Below are 14,766 nucleotides of genomic sequence, written 5' to 3' on the forward strand. Positions count from 1 at the left end.
TTATTCCAAGATAAAATAGTCACGCTTTGACAGCTGTTGACAGCTTCGCTTCTACGATTTGGAAGGAGTGCTGTGTTGTGTGAATCACATTTGGCAGCACATACACCGTGTATTTTTAATGTAATATGTACACACGAAGTGATAAGTCACTTTATATCTTGAAAGCGATAAATGAATAGAATCTTTATTAAAAGATATTCAGTAGTAAACAATTCTAACCTCTGAATTACATTCACTATTAGATGCACTTAGGAAAATAATTTTATTTACGTTGATTGTGTCTTAATAAAACGGCAATGTCAGATAAAAGAAAAAAAGCAAGAAGAAAGAGCCAGGTTAAGTACAATTTTATGTAACTAAGTGAACATAACCTTCATAAATTTGAAGAAATTGCTTTTTCCTTCACTTTTATGTACGTTTCATGTGAAAAAATAGAGAAAATGACATATTTCTACCTTGTATTCTGCTTAACGTTATTTCTTGTTTTGTAGGTGTCAAGTAGTAGTTCACGTAGTACTTCAACTGATTCATCGAATGATGATTCTGATGGCGATCTCAAACCTATTAAGGACTACATGGGAAATCGTACAGAAATGGCAAAGCAATTATTTAAATCTGTTAAAATTGAAAAAATTCGTATGATGTTGCCACAGGTTATGAAGGTATATTAACTTTTTCCCAATGTTTCACATTGTCCTATCTTTGAATTATTATTAAAATAATCCCCTACTTTTAGAGAATTGATTTATCCATTTTAGAAGAGTGGTGTGCGAATGAGCTAACTGGAATGTCTAAAGCCAGGATTTTATCAATTTTGAGTGGTCAGACATTGTTGGAGTCTTCGGACACAAGTGAAACGGATGGATCAGGTTATTCTTTGTTTTATAAAATTTCTCTGTATTTACATGAAAAATAGTATATAATGTTAATTGCAAACTATGATTAATAGGGCCTTCTTTGGAAATTATTTCGGACACAGAGGAATGGTTAACGGACAGCGAAGTTGTTAAAAAGGAAGATCAAGTATCATCAAAAATTCAAAAGACAAAAAAAGAAAAAATAAAATCCAAAGCTAAAAGTCAAGTGTCATCAGACTTAAAGAAAAATCAAGGGCAAAAAGTGGACCAAGAAAAAGTTGGAGGTAGGAATAAACATAAGCAGAGAAATGAGATTAAGGCAAATGCAAAAGTGAAAGTGGAAGGTGAGAAAGCGTCAACAAGTAAAGAAAAAGAAGGCGATAGTTTGCTGGATTTATTAGAACTTGAGATGAGAGCAAGGGCTATAAGAGCTTTAATTCGAAAGGAAGAGGATATAATTCCAGGAATGCCATCTGCACAGAATACAGGTTTGGATAAAACGCAAAAGGATCGTAAAGAAAAAGGCTCAAATTTCAGTTTAATGGAAGGAGAGCTAAGAAAATTAGATAGAAGAATAATTGAGAAGTCACTTATCACTGGAAAGCAGGGAGGTATCGGAGATGATGAAGATGTTGTGTTAGTAGTACAACCAACTCCAACTATTGAACTGTTGTCAAGTGATAGCAGTGATGAAGAGCATAAAAATCGTATAAATCAACGATTACAAAATGAACGTATCGCAAAGAAATCAGAGGATACAAACAAAATAACAGACACTGATAATCAGTCCGTAAATAAAACTCCGTGTTCAAATGAAAATCTTGCAATCAGTGAAACAGTACAGACTGCACCCAAAGAAGCTAATGTAAATGTAGAAAGACTTGAACCTGGTGAAATTAAAGATGGGATGGATAATAGTGCAATTAAAACTGGTAATCAAAATAAAGTGGATTCTGTAGAACTTGCCACAGAAGGAAGTACAGCAGTGAATGAACGTGTATTTAAAAAATTGAAAAAGAGACCTCACACAAGGAGAAAAAACAAAACACATGAAAAGTCAAAACCTAAAGAGCATAAAAAGGGAATTTGCAATCCTGTGGAAGATACGCACGAGGAAAAACCTGCTCATAATAAATCAGTGAATTCAACTCTTGATTCTTGTAATACCAAAGAAATAGAATCATTGACTGAATCTGGTAAAGAGGAGATTCAGAAAGGGAAGATTCAACGTCACGGAGAAAAATCTGCAAAATTGGAGAGGTCAGAAGAGTCAAAGTTGTCTGATATCACTGATTCAGAGAAAATAAAAATTGAAGCAAATGGTAAGGCAGTATTAAAAGAGGATAAAGTATACAAGCCACAAAATTTGGTAATAGAGGATGACAAATCTATTGACATGGATGTAATAATAGATCTTGATGACTATCCTGACGATATGGACGAAATGGAATATGAGAAAGATACAGTAAAAATATCAAATACTATCAAAGAATCATGCGATAGCATCAAGGAATCCGACAATAACGTTAAGAAGGATGCAAGTTCAACTGAAACTTGGGCAACTCGTTATTATAAGACAGACGATGTTCAAAACGTTATAAAAGAATCAAAGATTCAGTCGGAAATTAGGAAACGTTTAAGAGAACGACAACGATTGTCTAAGTTAAATAATTCTCCTAATTTAAATTCTAATCCACCGATTACAGAAGAGAAAGATAATAAAACAGAAATCAACCCAACTGGGTCTGTGGAAGAATACTTAGCATTGAAAGGCATTGCATCGTCGAGTCTCAGTAACAGTAGTAGCAGTAATAGTAGCATTAATATATTTAAGAAAGCTAAAATAGAAATTGATAATGACAAAATTGGAACCCCAGATTGTAATTCCACTGCGCATGTAACATCAAGAGAAAATAATAAGGAAGATTCTGATAATGCATTGTGCGATTCTAATACAGTTACTGATAGTGCAGTAAACGAGAAAGTAGATAACACAGTTTGCAATTTGAATAAAGGTAATGTAGAAGTACAACAAGCAAAAACTGATGATGAAAAAACTATTAATATTATTTACAATCCCAGTGTAAATTCTAAAACGATAAAAAATGTTAATGAAGATAGCGATAAGCCCAACCAAGTTACTTCAAATGTAGTACAAACAAAATGTAATGATAAAGAAATTTATAACACAGTGTCCACTCTAGGAACATGTTCTGCAAATCTACAGAAAATTGAGATTCAAAAATTAAATGAAAACTGCACTGAGGATGTGAATGTAGGTATGAAATTGAACGTTAGCGATAAACAATAACTTGAAGATAGTCAAGATACTATCGGTTCAAATTTATTTCCAGGATAATCTAATTTGAGCATTTTAGTTGGATTTTCAATGAACAAAAAAGGTTGCTATTACATCATAAATCAAACCAAACATTGCGTATAAATTATTCACTTTGTCATACTGAAACATTAAGTTAGTTTATACAAGAATCTTAACAAAAACTATATATAGGTGTAGAGCGTTTGTTTTATATCTGCTCACATTTATTATTCTTCCATGTTCTTTAATATAGAAAATAGGAACATAAAATTAAACAAACTAAAGATGATTTATAACGGCGCAAGAATTATACAGTTTACACAGTGTTTTCTAGCATAATTTCTGTACATAAAATATTACAATAGTTTTATGTGACCTCGTGGTCATTCGGCCACTATTATAAATTTACAATAAAAAATGCATTACAATTCCATTTATGATTGCTCTTTTCACTAAGCATGCGTCAAATAACAGTTGAAGAGTATTCAATACTTGTAAAAATTGATTTCTTTCATTTAAAAGATTCATATTTAAGAGTAATTTCTTTTTATCTGCAATCGTTCAGCTTTATTGCTTATTAGGTCAATTAATGTATAATAAACAATCAATGTACATAAATATGTACAAATCGTATGACCAAAGGACTGGAAAAAGAAGTTAAATATGTGTGTGCTAATATGTACTATATACTTTATTATATAGGAAAACCCTAGCCGTTTTGTACAAGCGGGAACCTTTTCTACTATTTGCGTTATTTATTTCTGTTGCGGTTTGTATTATTCAATCGAATCTTTGTAGATCAAACACAAGTGAATGAAATGCATTTTAAAGAATGTGTGAAATGAAATCGATGCTTAACGATAATATAGTTCTCATTTTTAAATCGATCAGTTTTGTTATCCATCGTCATTTCTTTATGGCCTATATTTTTCGCAATTGAATTTATTCAATTGCTTAGTAACTGTATTTCTAAGCTTGGATTCGATAGATTTGATGACGTCCTCGCGCCATGTTTTGGCAACATAATTCAACAATTTGGACGTTAACCAATTTAACGGCCCTAGACCAGTAATATTGATTTTGGCTTTGCCAAATTCCGTCACTTTCAGAGTATCCAAAGTCGTTACACAAGGATTTTGATTGTAGTCAACAATAACTGTAACATGAATTGCCGTCCCTGCCACAGTGCCAGATATTTGGCCATTAACTTTCAAGATACCAAATTTCGCCTAAAAAAAATAAACATGAGAGACGAACGAATATTTTCATTTTCTTTTTAATCTCAGAATGAAGGGTAAAAGATTGGGGGGAAAGGATTTCGTTTAGAACCAAGGCAGACCTTTCTAAATTAAAAATTTAAAAATCAGTGAATTATTAATGGGAATAATTAATACGTTTATTTATTCATCTCTAATCATTGCTGATAATGAAATTTAACTTGTAAATTTTCGGTTGATTGGCTTTCCTGAAACTACTGCGAAAGGTGCTGAAATTCCTTGGTATAAAGAAACGACTACATTAGGCTGTCGAGAATTTCATAACGAAATTACGATGTGGGTTCAAAAGTTTTGCAATATGGTTCACATACATGAGGCTAGAAAGTGATTCAAGAGTTACCTTATAGTAAGGATATTGCAGCTGCGCAGTTGAGAGTCCAAAACCGCATGAAGCTTTGAATTTTAGTCCTGCATTAGATAGGATAGCATCCTCGGTTCTCTTCAGTGTCGTCAGATCTCTGAAAATCAAATTTGATACAATGCCAATTAAATTAATTCGGTATTCCATTGACTTAAGTTAGTACACTGTCAAATTTTAAATGAGAATTTTACGAAAATGGATTAATGAGAAACATGAGGAACGGGATCTACAAACTTTCTCACCAGAAACAGAATACTCGGTTATCTCTCCATTATTTCAATGAGAATTCTATTCACAGTCACCGCCAGAAATAAAAGAGATCAGAATTTCTGTTTCTGATGGAACGCGCTGAGTTTTCTTTCACAAATATGTTTTCTTGACGTCCGCAAGAATGGAATCAAATTGTTTATAATTTTTTTTCCGAGAATGTACATACGTATGACAGAGAACTGAAATTGAATCGGAAAGTTAGAGTAGCCTTAGGTAAATGATACAGCTTGTTAAATATCTGTAACAAGAATATTTCTAATTAGTTTAATTCAAATTAATTTATGAGCGAATCATGAACAAACTTCTTAAAAAGTTGTGATCTTACGATGATTAGATCGTCTTAAGTGAAATGCAGGGCGAACCGATCAATGTCATTAATAATGCTAACTTAAATGTTCCATTTATGGCCTCAAAACGACCGGTTGTCTCGAATATTCCCGAACCCGTTGAAAACTCCTGGTAAATGTCCGGAATCTTAATAATTCCCTCGTTTTTCTTCCTGAGCCTTTCAATTAATTCGGCCAAAGCTACGTCCACCAAGATGTTGATTGCCGACTGAAAGTAACATATTATTTTAATTAATTTAATTATTTTCATAGTCCGCAGAATTGTTTAGCTCTAAAGTAACATTTGTTCAATCCTGACACTGCTAATTTTACAATACTTACAGTGATAATACTTAATGTACATAATTTATAAAATTAATTGATAGCCTCGCTAATAATAAAAGCTTAACGCGGTGAGTGCTGGAAGACATCCAATTGTGTCAATAAAGATACTGGCAATCATAAATTGACATTTTCAGGAAGTCAAAATTTACAGGGTGGCCATCACCTACTGTTGTCTCTTTTTGGTTCAACACTCAACGTGTTCTGTCCTAAGAAATACCTGTACCGATTCACAATTCTCCCTGCCAACTGCGGAAGGACTAAATTGTTTATTTGGGGGTAATGCAGCATATAGTGACCGAGAATATGGTGATAGTGGGCCAAATTGATCAGGATCATCCAGGGGAATTTCCACGAATTTCTGGTGATCAAATTTTTCGCAAATTTCAGTGCTCAAACACGATTCGGCCAATTTAAGAATTTCTCGGTCCACCTTCTTCAGAACGTCGTCCCTGTATTAACAATTTTTTAGTAGCATTGATTTTCATTTCGTGATTGAGAGCAAAAGTAATATGAAAACTTACTTAGTTTCTCTGGCCGGCGAAAGGAACATAACACAGTCACGGAGTCGGTAAGCTTCATCAGGTACACAAGCATTTCTCTAAAATTATAACAAAACGTTTAATTTATCTCCCTACCTAGAAAAAAAAATACATATTGCACTTTCATCGCTTCAGAAAATTTCCTGCGCTACTTAAAATGTTCCTTCATCCCCGCAAAACATAATAAAATGAGTAATTTTTTTTGTAAATCTTCAAACGACTGTAATTTTTTGCTGCACTTTATGATGTATTTAAAATTTAAACAGAATACTGTAGGATTTTCTACTTGATATTAGGTTTTTGTCGTAATGCATTAGAAATATTCGTTCTTGGTCGATATCATTATTTTAGAAGTTTCATTTTTCTTTCATTAAGAGTACGTTTTTCTGGATACTTGTTAAACTAGGGTACTTGATTTACTGATATCCAAGCTTACTGAGTAATATTTGTGACTTACAATGACTTGTGCGAGTCCTACGGTACGGTCAATGTTGAGGTGTCTCGAGATATTTTCTGGTCCCGAAATCAAACGATCCTTTAAATTGTTCTTGATCAAATATCCTAAAGTAGAAGTTACAAGTCTTAATGCAACGACCGGATAATCGGCATTTCACTCAAAGAGATTTAAAATTGTACTCACCTCTGAAAGCTATGATGCTATTGTTTGCCACAAGATTAACAGCATTAATATACGGATATCTGACAATGCCTACGTCTTCCGGTTTAATTCCGACCCATAGTTCAGCTCCATAAATGTTGACTTTTACGTCCTCCGATATGTCGATGACAAAATTTGTTGGCAAATCGCAGCCTGAAATCCAACATTGAATATTCCATCTGAAGCTAAATTTGTTAATCAGTGGTTTCCATTGCTGGCTTTAAGAAAGAAAAAATTACATCTTTATATCTTACAGTGATATGAATGGTGCAATCAGTGAAGTCTAGTATTTACAATTCCTGATAAGATCGCTGGAAGTTTCAGAACTCAAGGGAACGTTTATCGCGGAGTATTATTTCTTATCGAATGATATTGCTATGCACCCGAGAAAGTAGAAACGCTTCTAATTGTGGGAACGCGGAAAGGTATCGAGTAGACTGCTCCTTAACATGTCAGAATCCGGATGTAAGTCTAGAGTTAAACTTGCAAGTAAACCGATACCTTGCGCTCGAGGAAGTAAATGCAGATGTAATAACAGGTATGCACGCGGTTGCGAACACTTTGTTTTAATTGCAACATCGAGAAAGATATGTATATACTTCCTTTTCTCCATATATTACATCCGCCTAAGCCATAACGCCTAGGAAAAATTACACAAAGTGGATTTCAGCCTGTTACCATAACACTATTGGCATTACTTTCAAGGAGAGTTTAAGGTGAAGTGAAACACGTCGAGGAACTTGATCGACGTCGATAAAGAAGATTTTTCCAAATACCTTTGTTGCCGACGTTCGTTTTTATATTGACAGCTGTGTTGAATTATATTGGGTATTGTACCAAATGGTATACTCCACCTGTCGTTTTCGTACAATAATTATAACGAAATCGAAATAAAGCTCCAGAAATCCTCTGCATTCATGCTTTCTGGGGCCCTAATTGACTGCAGAGGGACCCCCTGCGCCATCTGTGATTTTCAGGTCAATTAAATTTTCACTCCGAGACCTCGTATTCCCATGGTTTTGGCATAGAAGCGCATACAACACTTTTTCTGCCTTTATCCCGTTCAAATGTGAGTTTATCGATTACCAGAGTGTTCTAAATTGTCGTAAAATTGTCCCGACCCTTTTGATTCTCATATCAGAGCCTCCGATAATTGTACATCGATCAAAATATGAGAGCTCGACTCCATTTTGGTTCTGGTCTGGGCTGAATTAAAATATTTGTTTAAAAATCCAAATTTTGAATGTGTCAGGACAATTCTTAGATGATCAGGAGTGATGCGTCAAAGTTTCGGACAGTTTGGTCTAATACCCTTAAAAAGAAGTGTTGTATTCGAATCGTCTGATTTGAAGGGGGTTTCACTTCACCTTAACCTTTTCAAATGATAAGCATTCATATTTCAGCGCCAAAAGAATAAGCTTTCCATCCACCGCTCTCCTAATTCTGTACTTCCGAATTAATTCTATAATCTTTAATGATAAAGAGGGTCATTAAAATATGTAAATATCTTACCAATAAAATTTGAGGATACTGCTCTTGATAGTGATATAGCTAACAATATTGATAGCCAGGAAGCCATGTTTTTCATTGTTCTCGTTGACGTAGAAAAACGATGGCACTTATTTTACAACCTGTAAATAAAATAGAAATTTAATTAAATCCTGGAATAAGTAGATCGAAGTGAACATGTAGACTTGATAGCACTGCCTTTACTAAAGACTAATCGAAGAAATTTTTATTCTGAATAACGTGAAACGTGGAGCTCAGAGGAACTCCAGTTTCCACTGTATGTTCAGCTGTCAGTGTTTTGAGTAAATAGGGAATATTGATGGCATTACACGGATTCCGCTTATTGGCGGATTTCTGATAACACTGCTTGAGCTCAGGGGCGATTACAGAGTCTGAGACGTGACGGATGTACATAAGAACCGAAGCGATAGTATGTATGGTCAACGGAAAGAGAGACAAGAGATGTCTGGAAACTGAGTTTATTAATTCCATAGCGATAAGACAAAGTTAAACGAATGACGTTCAATCGTCAAAATAGAATTCGCCTCACGTTTGAGCTTGGATTATCGTGATTTGGTTAAATTATCGCTTTAGGTAAATAGTAGAGCACAATTGCTGGACATGCATAAATGCAGCAGGTGCACCGTGAGGTCTGCATTTGCAGTCGACTTTCAAGTGTCGAGAGACACTTACAGGTGCTTTAGGCGTCTCGAATTGGTCAAAAGTTTTCCTAAGTGTCTCTCGAATTGTTACGGCCGACTATAAATATGGATATAAGTCACTTAGCTCATACTTAAATGGTATTACAGTTCGATAATAGGCTCACTTGGTACTAGCAGCTAAGTACAAGTAAAATGTAACACTTGTAGGTCTACAAAGTAGTCGATAAGTTTCCTACGTTGAGTTCACTTAGATTTATGTGTCCGGTATTTGTTATGATGCTGTTAGTTAATTAATTCCCAATGGTTAATATTGTTAGTTAATTAATTCCTAATGGCCCCCTTACAATTTCACTTCAAATGAGGTACCGCGTGCATCTTTTGTTATCGGAAAAACGCGGGCGGATAATACCGCGATTAAAGGTTCTCCAATAACGAGTAGTCGCTAATTAAGTCGAGCTCATTTCCGATTATTACATCCGATAAATTTGCCACCCCGAAATTACGATTTAATGAAGTAATACTATAATTTGCTCGTGTGAATAGATGGTAGAAAAAAAAACCGATGTATGTAGAAATTTTAATCAGGGAGGGATGCAGCGTTTCGATTACGATTGGAAAAAAGTAGTATTTGACGACATAATAATGGAAAATGGAGTAAACAGAATAATGTATAGAGGGAGATAACGAAATAAAGAAAGAAAATAGGCGAAACACAACCTCATTGATTACGAATTTCAGCATATGTCGTCCGTGTAAATCAGGATGGCCATTATTTTCAATTGTCTCTGTACATGTAGAAACTAATTACCGGACAATGTTTCGGACAACTTGTCTACCTGAAAAAGTGTTGGTGCAGTCGCGTACATTAAATTCCTTGAAATCGATTTCGTGTTATCACCGACGTATCCAATTGCGGAAACCCCTGGATGGCGTTGGACAAAGTGGTAGATCGCTCTGAAAAGCGAGCCAATTAGAACCGTCCAATTACACTAATTTATTATGCTCCGGACAACATTTTTCTTTTTTATCCATCACGGTTATTAGCCTCCGCCCGGCATTCCCGGACTTTCTTTCCGCGCGCCGCTTTTGATTACGCCAAGGATTCCATGTTTCTTGGAATTCAACTTCAACAAAATTAGTTATGTAGACATTCATGTGTATTTATTAATGAACAATTGTACTTTCAATTTTTATACGGAAATTTTTCCGAAAGCGATCAAGAAAAATTAATCGATCGACATGGAGTTATCGACTTGGAGTTTCGAGGGAATATATATATGATAATGAAATAAAACGAAATTTGATTAAGCAATTGAAATTCTTGACAACACAAAAATGTATATAAAAAAAAAACTTTTAATTCGATTCTTTCTTTTTTCTTCAGAAAATACCTAAAAGTTATGCGATTCCGATGAAAGTAAAATTGTTGCAAGGACAAATCAGAAAACACTCCGGTCGATATTAAATTCCACTCTGAAGTGAATTCGATGTTTGACATTGTTTAGGTCCTTGCAACAATACTTCATCCAAATACGAGATTATCATCCAAAGGTGAGAAGAAACTGTTATAAGTGCACCACATTCGGAAATTTTCGACAATGTCAAAGAATACAAGCCCTTGAAATTGTCGAATCGTCCTCACATCTTTTTTAACTTTCAAGCTTTTCTCAATTTTCACATAATTTACTGTGATTGGGTTCAAATGTCCTCATGGTAACAAAATGTGAAGATATTAGTACCACCACAAATTTGTTCATATATACAATAGTGCATATAATTATTAGGTAATAAAAACGACAAAGACTTCCCTAGTAGCATAGAATAATTTCTCAATATTTCTTTGTAATCTTTGCTACATATCTCAAGCGACAGAGTTTCCAAGATTTCTTGTAGATTTCATTCGAAGATATTTGTAATATTTGTTGAAAATCTCAATGACATATTTAGTTTCAATAATTTATAAACATATAGAGAAATATTTTTAACTTACTAGCATAACAAAAATACATTTTTTACTTCACGACTATTATCGGACACTTCATTTGATATTAAAAAACACGAGAAATTTTTCTAAGATTTTCATTCCGCTATTTCATTATTGGAGCGAAACGTGTGAATTTGATTTTAAATATTTTTAAAACACTTATAATGCATTCGGCATCAAAAATACTTGTATTAAAATGAACCGAAATGTTTTCTATATCTGGTAGAAAAATATTATGAAAACACATGGAGCTAATATTATATAAATATTATACAGATAATATTCTAAAGAAAACGTTTGGCAAATATTTCAAATGTCTGCTAAATATTTACAAAATATACGATATTTTTTAAATATATAGAAAATATAGGACAAATATTTTGTGCTACTAGGGTTAAGGTAGAAAGAAGCAAGAAGAAAAAGTCTAAATGGACCCGAAGAAGGTATGGAGGTTAAACATTGGTTGCTTGGGATTAGTCCAGGAAAAACGATCCCTCGCGAAGTCTCTTACGCTGTCCGGCCGGAAACTCTGTGATACGCGTACAGCATCCTTTTTCCTGTTTTTAATGATAGCGTTTAAACGCGTTGTTGAACGTTTCGCTGCGCGTTACATGCTCGGTTAAGACTTGGCGATGAATCATCGCGAGCGAGCGGCCACGTGCGAAAAACACTCTTTCCTTCGAGCCGCGAATGCTCGTTTCCGCCTTTCGATTCTGGTCCCCTCATCATCGCTGCACTCCCATAGGGCCCATCGTCGATTCTTCCGGATACTTTCTGCACCTGTTGTCGGCTCCCTGGGTTAAACGAGAACTAGTTACCTCCAGCGTAACGGCTAGAAAACACCAGAGGCATCCTAGTTACGAGTCCACGAGCCCATTTCATTCGCCTTAATGCCGGGCAATTTTTTTCTCCAAAAAAGAGGAATCGCCCGAGCGACCGAGTTTCACCAATGCGTCGTCGAGTTACGCGCGATTCGGAACGGCATTTATGTAAGAGGACACCCCTGGTAAAAAGTGTAGAAATATACGTGTATACCTTCGAGGTAAGAGGAGGCCTTTCTTCTAATAAGAAGGAAAGGAACGCCCCTCTTACCACATCGACCGTTTTCTGAGCAAGAAAAAGACGAGGACGTTGCCTGAAAAAACTATCCCAGTCGCGGGATTGTGGCAAATCGGGTAGCGGTTCTTGAAATCCTATCTTGACACTTGAATGGTGGGCCACTTTATTTGCAGACGCACATAGGCCGGCTTTTATTTTCAGATATTGCCCACTGATTCGTTTCGGATTGTATTAATACCTGCGGTTTGGGGTTCATTGAATAATATTGCCTTTTTGCGATGCCCGCGGTTTAGGTGTCGATAAAAACTTGGCTGTGAAAGAAGATTGTTGCCCTGGGAAAGAGTGATTCGGCAGTCCTCGAAACGAAGGTTATTTCTTTTTTACTGTCAGGAGATAAATTGGATTTGGGATTCGCGACGAGAAAGTCTTTTTGCCCGCGCTCCAAATTCCACCAAATTTAAAAGAAAAACACGGAGACTCGATGTCAAGGGGAGGAATCCTTGAAAATGTCGTTCTATTATTTGTACCCATACTCTAGTAGCATGGAATAATTTCTCAATATTTCTTTGTAATCTTTGCTTAATATCTCAGACGACAGACTTTTTAAGATTTCTTGTAGATTTCAATCGAAGATATTTGAAATTTTTCTGAAAATCTCAATGACATTGTCCGTTTCAATAATTTATAAANTAATATTCTAAAGTAAACCTTTTGCAAATATTTCAAATGTCTAGTAAATATTTACAAAATGTACGATATTCGTTAAATATATAGAAAATATAGGACAAATATTTTGTGCTACTAGGGTAAGTTTGTATTTATATTCAGATCACGACTCACTTGGTCGAATGTACTATTTTAATTTAAAAATGGATAACGCAGTTTTACTCTCTTTTCGCGTTAACCTCTCGCCGCAAGAACCAGGATGTGGAGGGAGGTGGAGGATTAAATACTTCCGCAAGAAACGGATTGTCAGGAGAAAACAGGATAACCGTATCTCACGCCTGAATCATCGAACGAAGCTTAACCCATTAATGAAGCTATCGAACTAAACCGTATCATGGTCGAACGGTTTTCTCATCCATGAATCGGCAGATTTCCTCCGCCATTCATTCACTTCTTTGTGCATCGCCAAGTGATGCATGAAGGAAGTAAACACGGTCTTTTTGGAGCAAATCGAGCGGCTCGGACAAGGGCTAATGCGATGGCAATTAGATCATTCACGAGTTACGAGACCTTATGCCCCTTTCTTTTGCTGCTCTATGGACAGAAGTGGTGCACCAAAATAACTGGGTACGCTTCTTACGGATCTGATCAAGTACGGGTATTAACTGGTAACCGGAATGCAGGTATGATGAGATTCCGCGAATCGATTAAAAATCGCTCACTTTACATAACGTGGAATATCATCTGGGCTCGCCTTAAGGTGAAGTGAAACCCCCTTCAAATCAGAAGATTCGAATACAACACTTTTTTTTAAGGGTATTAGACCAAACTGTCCGAAACTTTGAGGCATCACTCCTGATCATCTAAGAATTGTCCTGACACATTCAAATTTGGATTTTTTCGAAAAATATTTTAACTAAGCCCAAACTAGAACCAAAATGGCGTCGAGTTCTCATATTTCGACGATATACAATTATCGAAGGCTCTGATATGAGAATCAACAGGGTCGGGACAATTTTACGACAATTTAGAACACTCTGGTAATCGATAAACTCGCATTTGAACGGGATAAAGGCAGAAAAAGTGTTGAATGCGCTTCTATGCCAAAACGATGGGAATACGAGGTCTCGGAGTGAAAATTTAATTGACCTAGAAATCACAGATGGCGCAGGGGGTCCCTCTGCAGTCAATTAAGGCCCCAGAAAGCATGAATGCAGAGGATTTCTGGAGCTTTACTTCGATTTCTTTATAATTATTGTAGGAAAACGACAGGTGGAGTATGCCATTTGGTACAATACCCAATATAATTTGACACAGTTGTCAATATAAAAACGAACGTCGGCAACAAAGGTATTTAGAAAAATCTTCTTTATCGACGTCGACCAAATTCCTCGACGTGTTTCACTTCACCTTAACTAATCGATCTAATGGCAATACACGGGAATACCTCGCACGATGCAGGAACACTGTTACTCCCAATTTCGAGGTGAAAATTGGCCACTAACGCTATAATATTTCCATGTTGCCGCAAAATAATCTCTAGCTTCGTTCGTTAAGAGGTAATCACGGGACACTGCACACTTGGCGAGACAATGGCCACGGAATTACTAAACTCACGAGACCAGTTAAGCAGCGCGTTTACGCAGTGTGTCATTGAAGCAGCTCCAGTGACGTCACGATTCATGGACGACACGAGTCTCGGTTTAACTACATCGTGTCTTCGGTCAAGAGACCTTGAATGCTATATCGGGTTCAATGACAGATGCTTTGACACGAGGACCTTCCTCTACCGTTAAGAAGCTTTCACGCTACGTCGTCTGAAAAGAACCGAAGTTGCGCGATTAGAAGTTTATGCAGTGTAGAACCAATTATCTGGGCAAAATGTCCATTGATGATTAGTTTTCTTTACCTTCATTTATATTTTAAATTAGAT

General features: G+C 35.8%; 2 protein-coding genes across 3 annotated transcripts; one reads left to right on the top strand and one right to left on the bottom strand.

Annotated features, from left to right (window-relative positions):
- The first annotated feature begins 26 nt into the window (after positions 1-26).
- On the top strand, positions 27-3,610 carry LOC105698370 (E3 ubiquitin-protein ligase RBBP6). 2 transcript variants are annotated; one of them, XM_012422565.2, is made up of 4 exons: positions 27-335; positions 492-662; positions 737-869; positions 950-3,610. In XM_012422565.2, exons 1-4 carry the CDS (start codon positions 297-299, stop codon positions 3,166-3,168), a joined length of 2,562 nt encoding a protein of 853 aa, XP_012277988.1. In that variant the 5' UTR covers positions 27-296; the 3' UTR covers positions 3,169-3,610. The 2 variants fall into 2 exon arrangements, with proteins under 2 accessions (XP_012277988.1, XP_012277989.1); XM_012422566.1 differs by lacking the exon at positions 27-335 and having other exon boundaries at positions 532-662; positions 759-869.
- Positions 3,291-14,486, bottom strand: LOC105698373. The gene is made up of 9 exons (XM_012422572.2): positions 14,281-14,486; positions 8,466-8,584; positions 6,936-7,106; positions 6,753-6,856; positions 6,278-6,354; positions 5,974-6,205; positions 5,474-5,640; positions 4,795-4,912; positions 3,291-4,406 (listed from the first exon to the last, which is right to left on the bottom strand). The coding sequence occupies exons 2-9, from the start codon at positions 8,539-8,541 to the stop codon at positions 4,092-4,094; spliced, it is 1,260 nt and encodes a 419-aa protein (XP_012277995.1). The 5' UTR covers positions 8,542-8,584; positions 14,281-14,486; the 3' UTR covers positions 3,291-4,091.
- Positions 14,487-14,766: the final 280 nt, after the last annotated feature.

The sequence above is a fragment of the Orussus abietinus genome, unplaced genomic scaffold, assembly GCF_000612105.2.
Source record: "Orussus abietinus isolate OABI.00-Male unplaced genomic scaffold, Oabi_2.0 scaffold95, whole genome shotgun sequence".
NCBI lineage: Eukaryota > Metazoa > Arthropoda > Insecta > Hymenoptera > Orussidae > Orussus > Orussus abietinus.

Coding starts and splice junctions, on each gene's coding strand:
- LOC105698373 (XM_012422572.2), bottom strand. CDS start 8,541: ATGAAAAACATGGCTTCCTGGCTATCAATATTGTTAGCTATATCACTA. Junction 6,857..6,935: donor TAGCATCATAGCTTTCAGAG/GTGAGTACAATT, acceptor CTTCTACTTTAG/GATATTTGATCAAGAACAAT. Junction 6,206..6,277: donor TCGCCGGCCAGAGAAACTAA/GTAAGTTTTCAT, acceptor TTGTTAATACAG/GGACGACGTTCTGAAGAAGG.
- LOC105698370 (XM_012422565.2), top strand. CDS start 297: ATGTCAGATAAAAGAAAAAAAGCAAGAAGAAAGAGCCAG. Junction 663..736: donor TGTTGCCACAGGTTATGAAG/GTATATTAACTT, acceptor CCCTACTTTTAG/AGAATTGATTTATCCATTTT. Junction 870..949: donor AAGTGAAACGGATGGATCAG/GTTATTCTTTGT, acceptor TATGATTAATAG/GGCCTTCTTTGGAAATTATT.